At 39.2% G+C, this 23,573-nt stretch overlaps 1 protein-coding gene across 11 annotated transcripts in view; it reads right to left on the reverse strand.

Moving 5' to 3' along the window:
• Positions 1-819: 819 nt before the first annotated feature.
• Positions 820-23,573, reverse strand: part of LOC106980955 (zinc finger protein 260-like) — a 29,903-nt gene continuing 7,149 nt past the window's right edge. For 9 of the 11 annotated variants that reach the window (XM_027049880.2, XM_015079045.3, XM_053206931.1 and 6 more), the window contains 3 exons: positions 16,457-16,583; positions 15,914-16,009; positions 820-4,750 (listed from right to left, as the gene is read on the reverse strand). In XM_027049880.2, coding sequence (XP_026905681.2) covers positions 2,505-4,750; positions 15,914-16,009; positions 16,457-16,583 — 2,469 coding nt within the window. In that variant the 3' untranslated portion in view covers positions 820-2,504. Of the gene's footprint in view, positions 4,751-11,504; positions 11,561-15,913; positions 16,010-16,456; positions 16,584-23,573 lie in introns of all 11 variants that reach the window. The other 2 variants (XM_053206933.1, XM_027049879.2) reach the window with 2 other exon arrangements.

Here is a 23,573-nt window from a genome sequence, read left to right on the forward strand (position 1 = left end):
GGTTTCAGATTCTGTGTCTGCCTCTGTCTCTGCCCCTCCACCACTTGTGCTCTCTCTTTCAAAAATAAATAAATATTTTTAAAAAATGTTTAAACAGATCTTTCTTAAAAATATATATATCCTCACAAAAAAACCAAAAAAAATTAAAAAAAGAAATATATATATATATATCCTCAAAAAACTAAAAATAGAACTTCCCTATGACCCAGCAATTGCACTACTAGGCATTTATCCACGGGATACAGGTGTGCTGTTTCGAAGGGTCATATGCACCCCAATGTCTATAGCAGCACTATCAACAATAGCCAAAGTATGGAAAGAGCCCAAATGTCCATAGATGGATGAATGGATAAAGATGTGGTGTGTATACATACAATGGAGTATTACTCGGCAATCAAAAAGAATGATATCTTGCCATTGCACTACATGGATGGAACTGGAGGGTATTATGCTAAGTGAAATTAGTCAGAGAAAGACAAATATCATATGACTTCACTCATACGAGAACTTTAAGAGACAAAACAGATGAACATAAGGGAAGGGAAACAAAAATAATATAAAAACTGGGAGGGGGACAAAACAGAAGAGACTCATAAATATGGAGAACAAACAGAGGGTTATGGGAGGGGTTGTCAGAGGGGGGATGGGCTAAATGGGTAAAGGGCACTAAGGAATCTACTCCTGAAATCATTGTTGCACTATATGCTAACTAATTTGGATGTAAATTTATACACACACACACACACATATATAATAAAACTCAAGTTGGATACTTAAATAGGGTATATTTACCATATTTAAATGACTGCCCAGAGTTGATTTTTTTTAATTTTGAAACATTATTGTTTTAATAATGAAACTCGTAAAATTTTGAAAATCACAGACAGGAAAATAGACATTATTGTTACAGTTACATAATCATATATTATGCTTTATTAAAACAAATCAACTAAAGCATATGTATAAATATCAAAACCATACATCTGAAGACAAAGACAAGTTAGAAAACACGTGTTTCCACCGATACCCTAGCAAATCAATCTCACACACACACACACACACACACACACATACATTAAAATGTTATTGTAAAAGTAATGAGACATGGATCAATATTAAGTAAATTGAGAAAAGTGCTGAAGGTGGAAAAAGTTATAGGGTATGGGACAGTTTTGAGGACGGTATGCAGAGAATTCAACTATTCTCGTAGTACATTACTTCCAACCTGCATCAGGCACACAGGCACACAATGGTTATGCTATTGCTCATAATTTGACACACATAGGAACTATGTCAAGTTTCTCCCCCCTGGAGAGACAGGCTATAATTGGGTCAACAGGCTTGAATTCAAGCAACAAAGCTAAGATGCCCTTCCTGTAAATTTGAACTGGGGCACAAAGGTCATATGCATTAGAGTACTACAGAGTATACACTCAATGTTATTTCTGATTCCAGAACCTACGAAGAGGAAGCAGACACATCCTTCAGACTGCTCCTGGCTGGTGGCGGTGTACATTCTGGGCTGGGCTAGTCCACGGTGGGAACCCCTATAGTAGATCCCAGGAGGAACCAGACCATCACACATTATTTGCAGAGGTAACAGCATAGTTGGGGGGCGGACTAATCAAAAACATACGATGGCTCATGATAGGGAATGTCATGGGGTGACACGTGTTTCTCCAAAAGTGAAATCAGAGACTGAGAAGATTATTCTGTTTATTTGTTCTTTTCAAAAAGCTTCACGTTGCATGGTTAGTATTTTTATAAATGTCTACCATCAGCTTTATTTCTATTAAAGAATTTTGAGATCAGAGAAAAGCGTAACTTTAGGGATAAGAGATCTAAAAGAAAATTTCTGTCCGTATTTCCTAAAGACATACTTCCTTCAATACAATCTTCAGATATAATAAAGTCTGAATTTTGTTAAAGCCTGTACGTTCAAAACACGTTTAGGACTTCCTCTCACTATCAATTGTGTTGCTCAACAAAGGGCATTTCTGATAAAGTTGCTCAACTATATTTGCTGCATTCTTTGGGTATCCCCCCTATTACTCCTCTAACTTACAAATGAGTACAACTTGTGGACGAAGGTCTCAAAAAAAACGTAAGATGCTGACAGTTTTTCCCAAATGTGGTCTGATTACTAATGGCCAAATTCTGGAAGAACATTTTCATATCTCTGATTGACAGGATTACCTCCTATGTAAATTCTTGGTTTAATAAGCTCTAATTCATAATAAAATAATCCCCCATACTCCCTACACGTATTAGTAGGCTTTCTTCCACATGCACTCATTTTTAGTTGTCTTATTTACATCAGATTTTCAAACATTCATCAAATTCAGAGTGTTTTCCCCTATGAGTATTCTCGTTTGCTCTGGAAGATGACTTCTGGTAAGAGATTTGCCATTCTTTACATTCTTTGAGTCACGTCCTTTGTAAATTTTCCATGGTATTTTGAGGTATGACTCACGAGAGAAAGATTCCTCTCACCGCTATATTTACTAGTTTTCTTCCTCTGTGTGTAACCTTGGATGTGCTGTGATAACGGATTTCTTGGCAGTTACCTCGCACTCAATACATTCATAGGGTTTCTCTCTTACATGTCTTCTCTGATGTACTTTGAGGCCTGAGTTGCAACTGAAGGTTTTCCCACAATGCTTACACTCATAGGGTTTCTCTCCTGTGTGTGTTCTCTGATGCTTAGTGAGATCTGACTTATGATAGAAGGACTTCCCACATTCGTTACACTTATAAGGTTTCTCCCCTGTGTGTATCCTCTGATGGACGGTGAGAACGGATTTCTCCGAAAATGATTTCCCACACTCGTTACATTCATAGGGCTTCTCACCTGTGTGAGTTCTCTGATGTGATCTGAGGACTGAACCGCAAGTGAAAGTCTTCCCACACTGATTACAGTGATAGGATTTCTCCCCTCTGTGTGTTCTCTTATGTACTGTATAGTCTGACTTAAGGTAGAAAGTTTTCCCACATTTCTTGCACACATAGGGTTTCTCCCCTGTATGACTTCTCTGGTGTACTGTAAGGTATGAATTCCTAGAGAAGAATTTCCCACATTCCTTACATTCATAGGGTTTCTCACCTGTGTGAGTTCTGTGGTGTTTAGTGAGGTCCGATTTATTGTAGAAGGTTTTCCCACATTCATTACACTTGTAAGGTTTCTCGCCTGTGTGTATCCTCTGATGTACTGTGAGAACTGATTTCTCAGAAAAGGATTTCCCACACTCGTTACATTCATAGGGTTTCTCCTTTGTGTGAGTTCTCTGATGAACTTTTAGGCCCGAGTTACGACTAAAGGTTTTCCCGCACTGATTACATCCATAGGGTTTTCCCCCTATGTGAGTTTTCTCATGTTTCGTGACATCTGATTTGTGACAGAAGGCTTTCCCACAGAGCTCACATTCATAGGGCTTCTCCCCTGTGTGAGTTCTCAGATGTACCGTAAGGTACGAGTTTCTGGAGAAGAATTTCCCACACTGATTACACTCATAGGGTTTCTCGCCTGTGTGTGTTTTCTGATGTATTGTGAGGACTGAGTTGCTTATGAAGGTTTTTCCACATTGGTTACATTCATAGGGCTTCTCCCCTGTGTGAATCCTCTGGTGTACCGTGAGATAGGACTTATGGTAGAAACACTTCCCACATTCCTTACATTCATAGGGCTTCTCTCCTGTGTGAGTCCTCTGATGAATTATGAGGTGTGAACTCCTAGAGAAGCATTTCCCACAGGCCTTACATTCGTAGGGTTTCTCTCCTGTGTGGATTCTCTGATGTAAAGTGAGGAGGGATTTCCGAGAGAAGCATTTCCCACATTCCTTACATTCATATGGTTTCTCTCTTGGATGTATTTTCTGGTGTTTGGTGAGTTTTGACTTTTTGCAGAATGCTTTTCCACATTCGTTACATTCATGGACTTTGTCTCCTACGTGTGTTCTCGGAGTTATATTAAGAACGGACTTCTCCCAGAAAGGTTCTCCCAAGTTGTTATATTCAAATACTCTATCTCCTGTGTCAGGGAAGTCTGATCTCCTATTGAAACTAACCACTCTATCAGTGTACTCATAACCCTTCACCTTTAAATGAACTCTAGGTTTCAAGAGGGAGGACTTCTCAAATGTTTTACCGTATTCATTAAACTCATGAAGATTTTCCATTCTTTGTGCTATCTTACAGACCACGAGGGTTGCATTATTACAGAACGTTTTATCAGATTCATTATGTTCACGAGGACTCTCTCCTATACAAGTTTGGTTATATGGGACAAGTGCCTTCTCATGGAACTCTTTCCCGTATTCCTCATATTCCTTATTCCTTTGAATTAAGCATTGTTGTACATTTTTAATTTTCTGATATGGAATGAAATCTTCATTACAACTTACATATTTTTGATTCTGAATGAATTCACAAGGTTTCTCCCCCATTTGAGTTTTTTCAGGGTTACTATGAAGGAACAATTTCCCACATGGATTGAGGTCATCAGGCTTCTTACTTAAATAGTTTTTCTTATTAATAATTAATTCTGAAATACATTTCAAATTCATACCACATGAGTCACATTTACAGGGTATTTTTATGGAAGGAATGCTGTCCGTGCTGAAATTAAAAATGTTTCCTAATACATTACCTCTGTGTACAGTCAGTGTTTTGTTGTTGATAAATGGAGACTGCCAGAAATGTCTGTGCTGGATTTCTTGATTCTGTTCTAGTTGGTTATCAACTCTGCAGACTTCTAGAAATGAAGGAAAAAAAACAAAACAAAACAACCACAACAATCATAAGTAACGAATCTTATGATAATTATGATGAAATTACACTTACAAACAAATGCCCTTTTACACAGTTGACTTAGTTTTATGAAATAAGACAGATCCAAATAGTCGTGTTGCCCCATCCTTTTGTATCAGAAGAAATAAAACCTGACAGGATGGAAAAAGGGGGATAGAAACTTATAACAAACACAACTATATTTGGCAATTTACAAATATGTACTTCAAGACTTCATATACACAGTAGAAATAAATATAAAGCACGGTGAAGAAAAGGAAACAGTCATTGAAAAAAAAGCGGGCTGATCTAGGAATGGGAAATACAGAGAACTAGAGAGGCCCTAAAGAAGTAGATGAGAATGCCCTAAAGAGGTACCAGAGGGATGATCTGATATTCTGAAGGATCAGACTTTAGGTAATTTTCTTCCCATCCTTACATTGTGCACCTAAATTCTATGGTTTACATGTTTCTAGTTTCATCCCCTTCTTTTTAAAATTATCTCTGTTTTGGGGTGCCTGGGTGGCTCAGTCAGTTAAATGTCTGACTCCTGGTTTCAGCTCAAGTCATGATCTCACAGTTCGTGAGTTCGAGCCCCACATCAGGCTCTGTGCTGACAGCGTGGAGCCTGCCTGGGATTCCCTCTCTCCCTCCCTCTCTTTCTGCCCTTCCTCCAGTCTCTCTATCTCTCAAAATAAATAAACTTAAAAAAATTTTTTTTAATTATGTCTATTTTGTTACACGTTAACTTATTATACTGTCAATGCCAAATTAAATCCCCAAAACACCGATTTCTTTGTGCTTATGAAAGGACTCCTGTAACATAGCTTCTAAGTTTCCCTCCAGTCATGTTACTTACAAATGTCGACCAGGAAATATGAAATCAGATGAGAAAAAAGGCTGAAATGACCAAATCCATCAACTGTTTTTAGCTGTGGTATATTCAGCTTAGTCTCAGAGTTTGTTCAAAAGGGAACCTCTACTACCACCAGATGCTAGTTTTCCCCCATTTTAAACATGCTCTGATATAATAGTAAAAATTTTTTCTTGACACTCAGATCTCTACCTTGAAGACCTGACCTAAAACACTAAAAGATATTTATATTTATTTACCCTAAGAATTCTCAGCCATACTTCACGTTACCTTCTTGCTTAGTACATACAATGTAAAACCTATTCACAGCCCATTGTCTCCAAGTGCCATCACAGCAAACAGACTGCAGTTATAATTCTGGGGGGGGGGGGGGGGGGGGGACTTTTTACTAACAATATACATAATTAGTTGTTGTTCAACTAATCACTTCACAAGTCCATAATAAATGTCTTCTTTCTAGAAATGCCAGACTATTAATTTGCCAAAACTTGTTCAAGTTCAACCAAGACTTTTCACTCAGCGAGCTTACATTCCCACTTTGGACTTGCTCACAACTTCATTCTTCAGGAAAATGACATGTCTCATAATTCATATGTCTTCACAAACTTCTCTACAATTTCAAGTCCCACATACACTGAAATTTAAAATCAATCACATTCTATACATCTCACTCTATCACAATGTTAGATTATACTCCCTTGAAACATAAACATATCCTGTTAATTGCTGAAATTTAGAATACTCAGTAGTCTTTTTTTCTTTTTCCAACCGCAAACTATGGTATCAGAAGTATTTATATCTGATTTCCTCTAAATTCATCTGAGTGGATTCTGAAAGTAATGGTCCTTAACAAGTGGTGTGCTTTCCAAAACAAAGATCAAGTTTGTTCTTGATCAAATTTATAATTTTGGACAAGAATCTACAGCTTTATAACCCAACACGTGGGTTTAGAAATTAATTTCTCATAGTATTTTCTGAATGAATGTATATCGGCTCTCTCACTCAAGAGTCACAGTTAATGAATTAAGTAATGATCCAATATCTACTATATGTTATATAACAAAAAAAAGTATGCTCTCAGAAAAAATTATAATCCAGATAACAGCTTCATTCAAAATCCATACACCATCAGGAACCAGGTTCTACAGCAGATAATGTAAATCAAAGCAATGAAGGAACATTTTACATTACAAAAGGTGTGGAAAGCTGAGTGTAAACTTAACATTCCTGACAATGATATTCACAAGAGGAACAGTAACAGACCGTTTCCGTGAGCCAGGTACTGTTCCATGTACTCTTCATGTACTAATTCACAAGAATCACCAAATACATTAGAAATGAAATGTGACACTGTAGGGCAGGAAAGCATACCTGGGGGTAAAACTCAGGAAGAAGGATTAAATGGGAGTTTAGCACCAGTTCTGTGCCACACAGATGAGATGTAGCCACATTTAAGGGTCATTAAATGAGGAAAACTTAAATTTGCTATATTACATATTGGGGAAAATATAACTCAGGATATTAACATGATAAATCAGATGCTTTGTGGGGCAAAGTCTAATTTCATTTAGGAATTAGACCATCGAAGTGTAAAACAGTATGCCTAAGTGTTTTGGGGGATGTCAGTGCAAAATGAGAATATAAAATAATTTGCAACATTTACAAAATAATAACAATACTGATCTAACATTAGGAAGGAAGGAAGAAGGCAGAAAAATAAAATACTATGATGGTCAGTTGTAAGAGTAGAAGACTCAGAGAATGTAACAAATGAAGTGGGGAAAATCTATGATTTGTAAATGCTAATTGTAATTTTAGTTCTTGCCACACTGAAGAGATCAGGATATCCTACCCAGGACGTCCTACACACAGGCAAGTAGAATGCTGAATGTTGAGTGGGCAAAAGATGAAGATAGAAACATGGACTTCTCAGGATAAATGAAAACCTGGTATCTTAGCCACAGGAAGGTATTACCCTACTCTGAAGATCCAATTTGACAAGATGTCTTTTAACAGATAAATTTAGTCAGTTTGATGGTGATTATCGAAATGTTGCAAAGTCCTCTCTTGCATTTTACTTGGTACTTTATATTGGCCATAGTTATCCATTCTATTGATTCTTCTTTCCTTTTGGGGCTAATTTTGTATCTTTTCTACTTTTTCTTCTTTACAACTTTGAAAGTTACACACACTGGTTTCTCAGCTTTAGGTGGCTTTCCGTTAATCTTACCATAAATACTTAACTTAAAATCTAAAGTAATTCAAAATCTTGAACCTCTTTTTCTGAATAAAAGAAGTATCAAACTCAATTTGACCACCTCTCACCTCATTTATATGCAGTTATTGTTTTGCAGATCATAGTGTCTTTTTTAGTCCCACACATTAGGTATCTTCAACATTTTATACACATTATTGTTCAGATTTACCTGGATGTTTTCTAATTTCCTATCACTAACTGCTCTTTCTCTCATCTCCAGCATCCTTTTGGGGATCATACTGTCTTTTCTAGTAGTATCTCTATTAGAACTTTACAATGAAATTACACAATAAAAGGTACGGCTTCTATCGTTTATTTCAGGATCAACCCAAGTTTTACGATATGCTCCGACTAAGAACTCTCCCGTTGACTTAGTTACGCTCCTCTGAGCCCTGTTCTCAACTAGGCCTTTCCATGTTTATCCATGCTGAATTCGGTTCTAGCAAGAGTCCTTTTAAGTCAGTCTAGTGGGAAGCCCCTCACCCTTGATATCTGATCAAGTTCCTTATTCCCTGCCCTTGATGTGCCTGGTCTGCATTTAGCAAGAATCCCCCTACCCCTGATGTTCCTCTTAGTACTGTTCTATCCAGTGATTTCCCCCAGATTGTTGGCTATAAGTCCCTAGCTGCCTTAGCAGTATTTGGAGTTGAGCTCAGTTTTACTGAAGCTTCTCACTTACTATTCCCATAGCTATTGAATAAAATCTGTATCTATCACCTTTAGCTGGAGTCTGGCTTTATTCCTCTCTGAAACAGCATCAGCTCAGTCAACTGCCGCAAGAGGAACAGGAGCAGAGAGGTAAACCCTCTGTGACACAGGCTTGGAAGGGCGGCTGAAAATGCAGCACAGACACTAATGAAATTCTCCTGACACAGGACACTCAAGGACTATGGAACACAATCAAATACAGCCACACATAAGTAACTGTAGTCCCTGCCAAAAATAAAGGATGAAATACATCAAACCACAAATTTAAGAAACAGAAAGCAGGGGCACCTGGGGGGCTCAGTCAGTTGAGCATCTGACTCTTTGGCTCAAGTCATGATCTCACAGTTCGCGAGTTTGAGCCCCACATCGGGCTCTGCGCTGACGCGCAGAGCCTGCTTTGGATTCTCTCTCTCCCTCTCTCTCTGCCCCTCCCCCACTCGTGCTTTCTCTAAAAATAAACAAACTTAAAAAAAAAAAGAAAAAGGAAACTGAGAAAACAGCAAGGAATACCCAGAAAACCTCAAAAATCAAATCAAAGCTAAACAGATGAAAACCAAAATGAAAAGAAAATCTTGAAGGCAACAAAACAGAGTATTAAAGAACAGAAGAACACTTGAAAATCACAGGAGGAGGGACATTAAGCCAGAAGAAAATGAAGTGAATCTTTCAAGTATGTACAGAAATGAGTGTCAATGCAGAATTTTGTATCTAGAGAAAACATGTTTCATAAATGAAGAGGAAATAAAGGCTCTTTGGACAAATAAAAGTGGAGAGAATTCACTGCCAACACATCCATGTTGTAAGAAATACTAAAAGGAGTATTAGAAAGAATAAGCTGCACAAAGAAATACAGCGCTAATGGTTTAAAAAAAGAAAGTAAATCAAAGATGCTTTGTGGGGTTTGAAGTAAAATATCACATAGAATGGGAGGAACAGACGTATATTGACATAAGATTGCAAAGCTACATGTAAACTAGTATGTCATTTGAAATCAGACTGATAAATTAAAGATGTTGTATTCCATAGGGCAAACACTTAAATGCTTGAAATATTCTTATTAAAAAATAGAGGTTTTCACACTAGGTAAAAGAGACCCAACCATACGGGTCTTTGAATGCTATCGATAGAAAATCCACTCTAAATATAAATAGGCTAAAAGTTAAAAGATGGAGGGGTACCTGGGTGGCTCAGTTGGTTAAGCCTCCAACTCTTGATTTCAGCTCAGGTCAAGACATCATGGTTCGGGAGTTCAAGCCCAGAGTTGGGCTCTGAGCTGGCAGTGTGGAGCCTGCCTGGGATTCTCTTCCTCCCTTTCTCTCTGCCCCTCTCCCGCTTGTGCTCTCACCCTCAAAATAAATAAATCAACTTAACAACAAAAAAAGTAAAAAGATGGAAAAAGATACACATGGAAACGTTAATGAAAAGAAAGGTGAAGGTACTATGTATGCATCTTTCTTTTTTTGCCTCCAGCATTCTGACTAAAAACTGAGGGTTCCTGTGACTAGCCAGCCCACCTCAGATTTGATAATTTGCTACAACAACTCACAGAACTCAGAAAACAATTTACTTATTTATTACTAGTTTCTTATAAAGGATTCAACTCTGGAACAGCCAGAAGGAAAACACACATTGGCAAGGGTTTGGGACGTTAGTGGTGTGTGAGCGTGTGGAACTCCGGGCACGCAACTCAACACTCCTCAAACTCTGTTGTTTAGAAGTGTTTATGGAGGTTTCATCGCCCAGGCTTGAATGATTAAATCACAGGCCGCTGGTGGCAGCCAGCCCCTTGCTGAAGCGGTCTAGTGGGCCCCAGCATCCAGTCAGCCCAGTATACCAAAGACCCTCTTCTCATGCCAGAGACCCCAAGGGATTATGGAGCTGTGTGTACAAGGAATCACATATGAAGTTCAAAATTCTGTTATATTCTAGCCTCTGTCACTACCTGAAAACTGCGATAGACCCCCACAGTTTTATCTGAATGAAATTCAAATTTAGCGGCATGGCTGAGAACATCAAGATCAAGTTCATGCTGAGGTCTCCAACTTTACTCCATGCTGTTGCTCACTGCACTTGCCACGCCAGAGCCACACCAGCCGTCCTGCCGTTGACCCGACAAGTCAAGCACGCTCCCTTCTCTCTCAGAAAATGCTCTTCTCAGGGACCACGTGGTTTAGGTCCTTTTCAACTAAAATTCTGAAGAAGCCACCTGGGCCACTTGGCTTAAACAGTCCACCTATCCCAAATGCCCTCGATCACATCACCTCATTTTCTTATCTTTAAAACCCTTCACAATGGGGCACCTGGGTGGCTCAGTTGGTTAAGCATCCGACTTCAGCTCGGGATGATCTTGCGGTTCATCAGTTTGAGTGCTGTGCTGACAGCTCAGAGCCTGGAGCCTGCTTCCAATTCCGTGTCTCCCTCTCTCTATGCTCCCAACTCACGTGTGCGTGCACGCGGGGGCTCTTTCTCTTTCTCAAAAATAAACATTAAAAAGAAAATTTAAAAAAAATAAAAAATAAAACGCTTCATAACATTCAGTATGACCTGAAATTATAAGATTAAATTATTTGCACCCTTGTTTATTGTCTACTTCTTCGTCTATGGTCCTTACCTCTATGACTCCCTCCTGAATCTAAGCTCCACGAAAGCAGAATCCTTGATGTATCTTTGATGTATCCCAAGCTTTTAGGAGAGCATTAGTTAAATGTTAGCTGGAGGTGTAAACTTCCTGAATGCCTATTTTAGCAAGGCACTGTGATTTGTACCTTGCCTCATCTGATGCTCGTACGTATTGTGACAAAGGTCTTACTATTGAAATATACGATAAAGAAACAGAGGCTCAGAGGTTAAGTGACTTGTCTAAGCTAATAAATGGCTTACCTAGGATTTGTGGAGTAGGTGTATGAATATCAAAGCACACTTCAGAGCAAAAAGTTCTACGAGAGATAGAGACATCATCATAACGGGGTCATCTCATTAAGAGAAGAACATAAAAATCCTTATATTTATACACTTAATAATAATTCTTAATGATTCTTTAAAAAAAAGTTTTTTTAATGTTTATTTTTGAGAGAGAGAGAGAGAGAGAGAGAGAGCGAGCACAAGCAGGGGAGAGGCAGAGAGAGAGGGATCCACAGTCCAAAACAGGCTCCAGTCTCCGAACTGTCAGCACAGAGCCCAACGCAGGGCTCGAACCCATGAGCCGTGGTATCATGACCTGAGCCGAAGTCGACGCTTAACCAACTGAGCCACCCAGGCGCCCCAAAAATAAATCTTTAAATAGATAAAGCAAAACCTAACAGAACTGAAAGGAGAAATAAATGAATACAAAATTCTAGCTGGAGACTCGAACGGTGCTATCTCACTGTGTCACTGACAAAGCTTTTGAGTGTTCTAGCCCCAATCCCATCTTGCCATCAGCCCAGTGACTTTTAGTTTACTGCTTCATATGGAGCAGTGATTTTTCAGAAATGCACATATCGTGTTATAACAGGTGTATTCGTACACCTTCATTGCTCTCCACTTGTTTTTAGCCTCCTTTTATCTACACAGACACCCAGCCTTTGTGTTGCCCAGATTTGCAACTGGTACATTCTCTTCTGTCAGCTAGCTCCCACAATTGCTTTAATTAGTTCTTCAGTTAAATTCAAAGCCCACCACCAGTCTTTTTACCATGCTTTCTTTCTGTCACTCCTTGGTTACCTGATACTCATTCTCTAATAGAGCTTTCCAGGAACAATGATCCTAGGGTTCTTGCCTATTCGAAAAAGATTTGTTCCTCATTAAAGAAGATCTTAAATGGGTATAATACTGTCAATGGAACACACTAAGGATTTTGTAGGAACTGCTGTGCTAATTCTTACCTACAGATTTAACTATGGAAAAGTCTGAAGCTAGTAGGACTTTCTCTTATATTGGCTGGTTATCAAATTGACTCTTTGTTTTTGAAATCCCGTCCCTTTATTAGAATCTATCCTAATGTGGATGCGACTGGCCCTTTTATACAGATTCAATTGCACCTCTCCCTCCAACCCCCCCCACAAAAAGTGTTCCTGGGTTATTTTAAATATTTGTTCTATTTCCTTTACTTTCCCATTTGGGGGACGAACTGTAGGCAGAGCATGCGGGTGAGCTCTAACCTTCAGGACTCATTTCAGCTGCTTCTCGCTCGCATGTCTCACTTCCTTCTGAGTGTAATTTCAGCACTATCTGTTCTTTCTCACGATTCCTCCGATTTCCTTTCTTGACTATGATTTTATTTTTTGTTTCAATTCTTTTCTGACTTTGACACCCCACAATTTGTTTTCTATTAACATCTTTCTTAAAAACTTGTATCACAGGGGCGCCTGGGTGGCTCAGTCGGTTAAGCAGCCGACTTCAGCTCAGGTCACGATCTCGCGGTCCGTGAGTTCGAGCCCCACGTCGGGCTCTGGGCTGATGGCTCAGAGCCTGGAGCCTACTACTTCCGATTCTGTGTCTCCTTCTCTCTCTGCCCCTCCCCCGTTCATGCTCTGTCTCTCTCTGTCTCAAAATAAATAAAAGTTAAAAAAAAAAATTAAAAAAAAAAAAAACTTGTATCACAGAGGTAATTAATTCCATTAGTTCTCTCTTTTGAAACCCATTATTTAATATTTGGTCACACTATTTATCTACTTTATGACTACTTTGATCAAATGACAATTCAATCACCTACTATCTTTCTTGCCGATCTTTGTCCTCCCTTTTTTCTTGCAACAGTTTTGTATGTATTTTGTGCTGGTTCCTGTTCAATTACTCAGGCTGAAAGGAGGTGAGCTTTGTAAGGAACAGCACGCTGCACAAGGTTTACTCAAGAGAAGGGAAGAGAGTCATGTCTTAGGCTGACAAGGTAATTCCTTATGAACAAGCATTTTGCACATGTACTGGACTCAGTTTATAGATCAGCCAAACTCTGCCTTCCTTCGTAGCCAGAGCGGCCTTGGCAGCGGCTTCTCTCTTGGCGATCCCTGCGTCAGGGTCACTGGGCTGGCACTGCTGTCGCTCCAGAGTGAGGAACGGCGGGTGTCGAGCTGACTTCCAGAAACTACGTGCCCTGGTAACCGAACTGGACCCACGGAGGCTCTGGGGCCCCAGCATCTGCCCAGACAAACCGTCTGATGCAATCCAGAAAAGAAAGGTAGTTAAACCTCTACAGAACAATTGCATCTAATAAAGGAGAACAGGAAGAAGACCACAGATCTATCGTTCTCCCTTCCACCTCTCCGACACGCCGCTCTGGGACACAGCGGTTCACATGAAGACTCTGACAATACCCTGTTGGTCCGAGCGACCCGATGTGCTAATTACAGAGCTCTGGTCACCAAGGCAACTGCCGTCTGGAACTTTCCTTTCCTCCTAACTGCTTCCCTCATTTTTGTAGAAGGTCTGCACATCCTTACCAATTGTTACCGAGTGAGTTTTTGCTTCAAATCCTGTGTCCTGCAAGTACCCGCTAGGAGCGCGTAAGATTCTCTCTCCACATTTAGACGTCTGTGAGGCAGTTTTCCCAGACGTAAAGCCTCTCTCGCGCTATCACAGAAACAGAAGAGGCTATCGGAAGATACGTTTCGTTTCTACACTTTACTACATCTGCTTGGCAGAAGCAAACTGCATCCGAGGGAGCTCAGCCATCTAGGGCACAGCACTGCTGTTAATCTAAGTTTTACGTTTCACACCTCAGACTACGCACTCTGTTCACGAAAAGCACTGTGCCAGTCCCCCGGAGCATCAGAAATGCTTTTGTTTTCTACCCGCCTGCTGATACATACGCTCCTTGATTTGTCCAATTTCGCACCGTTTACACCTGTACTGATTTGGGATTTCAGATATCCTCTCGTGTCATAGTGACGTGTATGTGGTTCATTTTCCTTAATGCTTCTGGATGGTTTGTGAGCAGAGAGAGAAAAAAGGCTGACGTTACGTATTCTTCAAAATGTTCATTTTGTTTTTGAAAACTGTCTTAACTTGGCTACAGGACGCCACATTCTCTGTTTCCACCTTATCCCCAAACTGCTTTTCTCTCTTCACTGAGCTTTCTCATTTTAATGACTTCTGAAAGCTGGTAGCCCAGGGGACAGTCTTCAGACCTCTCAGATCTGTTCATTGGTACCTCTAAGGAGAGGCTGTCTGGTCCCTTAGGCTCAGACACTAAATTTAAAAACTTTAAGTACTACCATAAATTGATAATTTCCAAATAAATCATCTCCAACCTGGGGTCTCCCCTAAACTACCTCTGCTCAAACAGTCGCTTACTTACTCCCAGGTAAACCTGGACAGTTTATAATCACCTGAAACTTGGTATGTGCAGTCTAAACTCCTATGACTTCTAAACTGCTTCTCCCCAATCCCCCCCCCCCCCATCTTGGCAACCGGTACCCATTCATCCAATTGCTCTGGATGAAATCCTTGGAGTTGCTGACTCCTTTCTTTCTCTCACATTCCTCATCCAACTCACAGCACATCTTATAGGTCCCACCTTGAAACCATAACCAGAAGCCAACCATGGCTACTCTTCTCCGCCACTCCCAACCGGGGGTAACCTATCCCCGCTCCTCAGAGACTGCAGTACTGTCCTGCTGGTCTCCCTTTCATCCCTCTGCCCCAGTAGTATTTTCTTTGCCCAGTGGCCAGAGAGAAAAGTTAAAAAGAAAAATAGGCATATGTTGCTTAGTAGGTAAAATCCTACCAATGGCTTTTCATTTGACTCAGTATAAAATCAGTCTTTATCATGGCCTGAACGGCCCTATGTAATTTGAGCTCCGTTACCTCCACAATGTCAACTCTTACCACTCTCTGCTCACTCATTTCCCCTAGTCCACAGTGACACGTGTGTGTCCTCAAAAACACCAAGCACATTCCTGCCTCGGTGGACTGACATTTAATGTCTCCTCTGCCATCCATAATCCTCACCTCATTCCATTCAAGTTGATATCACCCAAGTGCCTTCCTGAACCTCTTTTCTCAAGTATAACATTTCATTAGTTTTCATCTTTAACTTCCTCGCTATTTTATTGGCATATTATGCGTTTGGGTGTTACGTATGAACTGTTGTTTGTTTCTTATCTTTCTCTCCCTATCAGAATGCAGGGTCCACGAAGTGAGGAACAAATTTAGTTTGCTGAAGTATTTCTGGCGCCTAAAACCTTCGTGCCACACAGTGGGTACTCAGTATTTGCTGAATGTGAAAATGAACATACAAGCAAGCACCTGAGAATAAAAGGAATTCATACCATGCCATCGGGTGTCCATCCGTTTAACACATACTAACTCACCTGGGCAGCTCTGGTCTAGGGACTCTTCCTCTACGAGCCATGGCTGCTGTCCTTGTTCCAGCCTGAAGATCACGTCTGGTTTAGGGACGCAGCACCCTGTGAATGGGAAACGACATGGCAACTGGGCTAGGCCCATGGGTTTCAGGGCCTTTGAAGAACACAGAAAACGAAGCTTCAGGGGCCAAATACAATCTTTCATTGAAATAGAAAACATTCTTTTTTTTTTTTAATGTTTATTTATTTGGGGGGGGGGGGGCAGAGAGAGAAGGAGACACAAAATCGAAGAAGGCTCCAGGCTGAGGTGTCAGTACAGAGCCTGACACAGAACGTGAGATCATGACCTGAGCCAAAGTCAGACGCTTAACCGACTAAGTCACCCAGGAGCCCCGAAAAAGAAAACATTCTTTATGGTGTTTCAACAATCCTTCCCCTTAATACTTGAGTATCAAGCCTCCATATCACTAAATTCAACAAAGCTTCTACAGGTTTCAAACCAAGAAAGGATGTGCATACTAGCAGTCTACATGGCAAACAACCCCTTACCCACTGCGACAAGGTGGCTGTAGTTCTCCAGCATCACGTCCCTGTACAGGGTCCTCTGGGCAGGGTCCAGGCGCTGCCACTCTTCCTGGGAGAAGCCCACAGTCACATCCTCAAATGATAAGGATCCCTGAAACAGCACATTTGTGTTCAAGTGTAAGTAATCAGAACTGGAAGGCATGGAACAGCTGTCAGAGAACCGTTAGGGAGTTCGCCATTCACAGGCAATTAGAAAATGTGTTATGGCATGTCTACTTGTGCACTTGACTGAAAAGGTCCTCACCGTTGTGCTAAGTTACCGGGGTCGTGGTACGTGCCTACGTGCCATAAAGACCTCTCCTACTCTGAGAATCTAAAGACCAATAACACCACGTCACTGTCCTCAAGGAGCACATAATATGACAAACACACATAAACGTGTAAGCATGTAACTGCGATGAGATGTTACTACAGGAAAAAGATGCACGATGTAGATGGAGGTTACAGAGGGGAGAAAAGTTCTACTCCTGCTACTGGGGTGGGTTTCACTGATAACAGAGTATCATTCATGAAACTCGGGCAACAGCATCACCACGTATATGTCCAAAATATGTAGTGAAAGCAGGAACAATGAACACACAGGGGAGTACTGTTGGGACTCTGAGAAGATAAAGAGCTATAGTGGTATTCAGGGAACGTGGTACGAGCAATTCTGGACGTAACTCCAGTAGAATAGGGGCATCCAAAATATTTGGTAACTCTTCTAAGAAATCTTTTTTTCATAGGATTGTTAACTTATAATGTGAATCTATATATTAAGTTTCCTCATTATTTTTTTTTCTAAGTCACTTTTATTGTTTTCAGCTGAATAAATTTGGCATGTAACATTGTGTAACTTTGATACACCTATATATTATAATGATTGCCGGCATAGCTCTATTTACCACATTATCTAATGATAATATATGGTATTACTGTCTATATTCATTTCACCGTACATTAGATTTCTCCATTCTTTTTTTTTTTTTTTTGGATTAAAATAAATGTAGGGAGGCATCTGAGTATTTTCTTCCCATAAATGAACAGACTCTTGCACAGTCCCTGGGTTATATATGACCCACTTAGGAGATGACCACTGTGGAAAATATTGCAAGAAACAGACATAAGCAGGCAGAGACAGAGACGTATCATTCCCAGGTTATCAAAACAAACAGCTAATAAATGCTCATGCCATATATTAAAAACTAGTTAACAGGGAAAAGATTAGACTATTACCCAGAAATTTTTTAAGTATTATTGAGAATAAACAAGGAATACCCGAATAAATGAATACACTATATTCATGGATGGGATAACTCAATATTACAAAAACCTAATTTCTCCCCAAATTAGCCTATAAATCAGAACGATTGGTTAAATCCAGACAATCAGAATTAAAATCTTGGCAGATATTTCTGTGGAAGCTGACAAGTTCATTCTCAAACTTATGAAGAAACTCAAATGACCAAGAATAACCAAAGCCATCTTGGAGAACAAAATGAGTAAACTCACAATGACGTAGGCAGAATTCCAAGATGACCTCCAAAGAGCCTCACACCGATATAATCTTCCCTTAAGTGGGAGAGACTTGTGTTCCTGTGATATTGTGTTCCTTGTGTTATGTTATATTCAATGACAAAACAGGTTTTGCAAGTATAATTAAGATCCCTTAATCAGCTGACTCTGATCTAAATGGGAGATTGCCTTGGGTGGGCCTGACCTAATCATGTGAGTCACTTAAAGAGGGTAAAATATCAGAGACATTCTTCTACTGATCTGAAAGAAGCAGGCTACTCTGAGTTCCAGAGCTATGTAGAAATAAATTCTGCCACATATGTATGGAAGGGAACCCAGGTGACACTTTGATTGCAACCTTACACCTAAGAGGACCTAGATAACCTATTTCCAGACTCCTTATCCACAAAAACTGTGAGATAATAAATTTGTGTTGTTCTTACCTGTAAAATTTGAGGTAATTTATTATGAAGTACAAAACTGATGTACTAGTGGATATAAAGATTTATTCCAAAGTTAGAGTAATTTAACAGAGTGCACTATCAGTAAAAGAATAAACTGAAAGATCAATGGAGCTAAATTTATAATCTAGAATCTGACCCACAAACATGGACACCTGGTTTATTAAAAAAAAGAAAAAAAAAGTGTTAGTAATAAAGCAATGAGAAAAGGACATTGAAAAAAAAAATTTGATTTGAATCTCACATAATATGTGAAAATCAATTCCAGATGGACTGTAGGTTGAAATGCGATCAGTAAAACTTCCAGAATATTACACAAAAAACTATCTTCACAATCTGTAGACAAGCAAAAAAAATTTAAGCAAGACACCAAAAACACTAACCATAAAGAAAAAGAGTGAAATTAATAGGAGGACAGTGAAGTTAAGAACTTCTATTAATCAAAAGGAAATAAGTTTTTAAAAAAGCAAACCAGAGAACAGGAAATTTTAGCGACATCTTGAAATGATACAGGGATTATATCCAAAATATATAAAATGCTCCTAAAATCAGTAAGGAACAACATAAACTAATGGAAAAATGGGAAAAGGACCTAACACAGTGACTTCACAAAAGAAAAGATCCATGGCCAATCAACATGAGAAAAATGCTCAACCCACACCATCAACCACTGAGTGAAAGGCTATTGGGAATAAGAACATTCACACAGTCTCCAAGTGTCCTGTGACAGATTATGAGTTTACAAAAGGAGACAAGAAAACTCTACTTTTCGAGTGGGGTATTTGGTGGTATTATTAATAATGGTACAGTCATACCTTACAAGTATACAATAAATGAGCCTAATAAAAATACACAATCTGACTCTAATCATGAGGAAAAACAGATCCGTTGAACCAGACATGGGGGGGGGGCACTCCACAGACCTGCTTCTGGACATGGCTGCCCACAGCCAGGCATCATCCCCAGACCTTCGGACTTAACTGGTATGAAGCATAGTCTGGGTCCAGGAATATTCGAAGAGTTTCAGATGATTCTAAAGCATTAAGCTCAAGAATAACTACTCAGCAAGACATGTGACCAGGACTTAAAAAATAAAAATCTATCATATGAAAGAATATAAGGGTATGATCTTTAACTGGATCCTAAACCCACTAAAGTTTAAAGGACACTTTGGGTACAAATAGGGATATCACAGACAAAGAAAGTATGTGGGGAAAATGCTTCTATCTTTTTAACTTTGAAAATATAAAAGCTGAAGTAAAATACTTAGACATGAAGTCATAACAAAAAATGAACAAAACCTACATAAAGAAAGCTGTGAAAACACTCCTTTAAAAAGCTATTAGAAGAAACTGAAAGCTAGCCCATGTTCTCCCATAAGAAATCTTAGCATCAAAAAGATTTTGATTCGTAACATTAATAGGGCAATTTAATGCAGTCTCAAAAAAATACCATCAAGCTTCTAAGTGGGCATAAAACAAGCTGGTTATATATTTAATTGGAAGAAAAGCAAAGCAGGCCAAGAAAAACATGAGAAAAGAGCAATGAGGAGGAATTAATCTACCAGACAGTACCAGATATAAACATAAAGCTGCCATAATTAAAATAACGTGGTACAAGACACATAAATAAAAAAAGGGATCAATGGAAAGAGACTCAAATGCATCTGGAATTTAGTAAATGATAAAGACAATATCATAGAGTAGGAAAAAGAATCTTTCATTAACACTGATAAGATAACTTGGAGCACCTAGGTGGCTCAGTTGGCGAGTGACCAACTTCAGCTCAGGTCGTGATCTCACGGTTTGTGAGTTCGAGCCCTGCATGGGGCTCTGTGCGGATGGCTCAGGGCCTGGAGCCTGTTTCGGATTCTGTGTCTCCCTCTCTCTCTGCCCCTCCCCCCACTCACCCTCTGTCTCTGTCTCCCAAAAAATAAATAAACGTTAAAAAAAATTTTCTTAGACAGTGATAAGATAACTTAATAGGATTAAGAAAGATAAATGGGATCCTTTCTCATCTATACATCAAGAAAACTGCAAACGGATTGGTCAAGGTAAATGTAAAAGACTCCGTAAGGTATAGAAGAAAACATGGGTGAGTTCCCCAATAACTTAAGAAAGAATAACATTTTCCTAACCGTGACTAAAAATCCTGATGCAATTAAAATAAAATAACAAATTTGACCAAAAAAATTAAAAAACAAGCAAAGAAAACCCTCTGCAGAGTTAAATAAAGTTAAAAACAAAATCAAAAGTAAACAAAAATGACAACTCAGAGGTAAGTATTCACAACTTAGGTGACAAAGAAAGGGTTAATATCCCTATATAATGAGCTCCTTAAAAGGAGAAAAGCAACTGCCCCATGAAATATGGACAAGAACTGAGAAGAGAAAACTCACAGGAAGAGAAACACTAATGGCACTAACTAAACCTTATAAAATCAAGCTCACCCTTTAAAAAGAAAAGTGAAAATAAAAATTATACCGAACCATTTCACTCCTATCGGACTGGCAGAAATCCAAAAGAATAACAGCATATATACTTAATTTAATTTGCTGTTGACATAAAAGCATCCTGATATCCTGCTGTTGAGAATGTAAAATGATTAACCACTAAGAAGTGGAATATGGCAATAGTTAGCTAAATTACAGATGAATTTACCACTTAACGCAGAAATCCCACTTCTGGGAACCAACCACAGGGCACGCTAGCCAAAGAAAGAAAAGACAGAGGCACAAGGCTACATCACTATTTATATTTACAAAAGACTAGAAACCACCCAAACACTGATTAATAAAGAACTGGTTGAATGTGTTGTGATAGACTCACACCATGGAGTGGTGCGGAGCGACTGGAAAAAGAACTGGGGAATATCTCCGTATAGTGCTACAGAGTGAACTCCATAATATATTATTAAGTGACAAAAAGTTTAAGTGAGAAAATCAAGTATAATATGCGACCCACAAAGACCTACACATGGGTCTGCTTAATTAAAAATAACAAAATGAGAATCACTGTATTGTACAAGTAAAATTAACACAACACTGTATGTTAATTAACTGGAATTCAAATGAAAACTTGGGGCACCTGAGTGGCTCAGTTGGTTGCCTGCCTGATTCTGGATTTCGGCTCAGGTCAAGTTCCCAGGTTGTGGGAGCGAACCCAACATCAGGCTCTACACTGAATGGGGAGCCTGCTTGAGATTCCCTCCTCTCTCTCCCTCTGCCCTGTTCATGTGCGCTCTAAAATAAAAAAAAAAAAAAATTTTTTTTAATTAAAAAAAAAAACTTAAAACAAAATGGTCACCCTCAAAAGGTAAGGGAAGGAACAAGAAACAGGATGGAGGGGACAGAGATAGAAGCCAGACTGATTTCTGAATATGCTGCGTATTATATGTATAGTTCATCTTCAGAAAACTGTGTTTTTTATACTTAAACAAAAATAATTATCAAAATGAAAACAAAACCCTAAAACAAATAGCAAATGAAACAAATGAATCTAATTGTGTCTCAATTTGATGGTACACCTCAGTGAGAAAATATCTGCTGAATTTAAGGCATAGGAATGTGACTACATATCACAATGGGAATATACCCGAAGGATAAAAGAACTGCAGAAAACAAACAAAAACAAAAAACGTAAAAAAAAACCCAAAAACCCAACAAATAAAAACAAAAACCTTGAAAAAAGAGATTCATAAATCTGCCTACATCAAAATACAACATTTCCACGTGACCAACAATACCGTAAAGTTAAAAGAGAGAACAAACCCTGGAGAAGATAGTTACAACGAATAAAAACAAAGATTACTATACAAAACTCATAAAGGATATTTATAAATTAGTAAGAAACACAAGAACGAAATCAAGAGAAAAATCTGTAAAAATATACAAAATATATAAGCCAACGTTTCACAGAAGAAAACTGAAAGACACAATCTGATAAAATAATCAGAGAAATACAAATCACAATGAGGCTTTCATTATCCACCAGACTGGCCATAATTTTTTAATTTTTTAAACATGTTTATTTATTTTTGAGAGAGACAGAGAGAGAGAGAGAGAGAGAGAGAGAGAGCAGGGGAAGGGCAAGAGAGAGAGGAAAACACAGAATCCGAAGCAGGCTCCAGGCTCTGAGCTGTCGGCACAGAGCCCCACGCAGGGCTGGAACTCACAACCTGTAAGACTATGACCGGAGCTGCAGTCAGAAGCCCAACCAACTGAGCCACTCAGGTGCCCCAAGCAATACTTTTTAAATAACAATAACAACCATCAATAAGGAGGTAAAGAACTCTGTGCTATCCTATAAGCTGGCGTGAGCCGTATGGTTACTTAGGAGACCAATCAGGCAGTACCAAGTGACAGTGCAAGTCCTTTCCTTTCATGGCCCAACAATACTAATCATGTGTGTAGGCTCTGGTGTGCTTGAAATGCTTGCTCTTATTCGGGGAGAGAAAACGTAAAATATGTTCACTGGAGAATTATACATAAAAGTGAAAAATGAAAATGGCATGCCTTAAAGAAACGGACAACTAAAATGTATGGTGTCATAACAACATTAGAAAGAATTAAGTATTAATCAACTTGGATAGATCTTAAATGCAATATTAAATTTTAAACACAGAGCTGAGGTAACGTACACATCAAATGAGATACAGCCTTCAGAATTCTAAAAATCATATACAACAAAAATACATATTCCTTCATGATACATACATACGGTTGTCTCCCTACACAAATGGAATGACAAATCAATGTACATACACAAATAGAAGCGAACAGTGAGTCAGGGATGAAAAGCCAGGAGTGGTACGGTGATTATGGCCCCAGAGATATTCACATCTAATCCCTGGAACCTGTGAACATTCCTGTACATGGCTAACGGGGCTTTGCATGTTTGATTAAGGTAAGAATCCTGAAAAGAGATTTTCCTGGATTATCCAGATCTTGCCTGCAGCATAATGACAGGTGTCCTAACAAGCTGGCAGAGACTGGACTACAGACGGGAAGGCGACGTGAAGACAAAAAGGCAGTGATTGACGTAATGTGCTTTGAAGATGGAGGAAGGTGCCACAAGAGCCCCCCCACCCCCACCCCGCCAAAAAAGCAAGGAAACAGATTCTCCCCT

The sequence above is a fragment of the Acinonyx jubatus genome, chromosome D2, assembly GCF_027475565.1.
Source record: "Acinonyx jubatus isolate Ajub_Pintada_27869175 chromosome D2, VMU_Ajub_asm_v1.0, whole genome shotgun sequence".
Classification (NCBI taxonomy): domain Eukaryota; kingdom Metazoa; phylum Chordata; class Mammalia; order Carnivora; family Felidae; genus Acinonyx; species Acinonyx jubatus.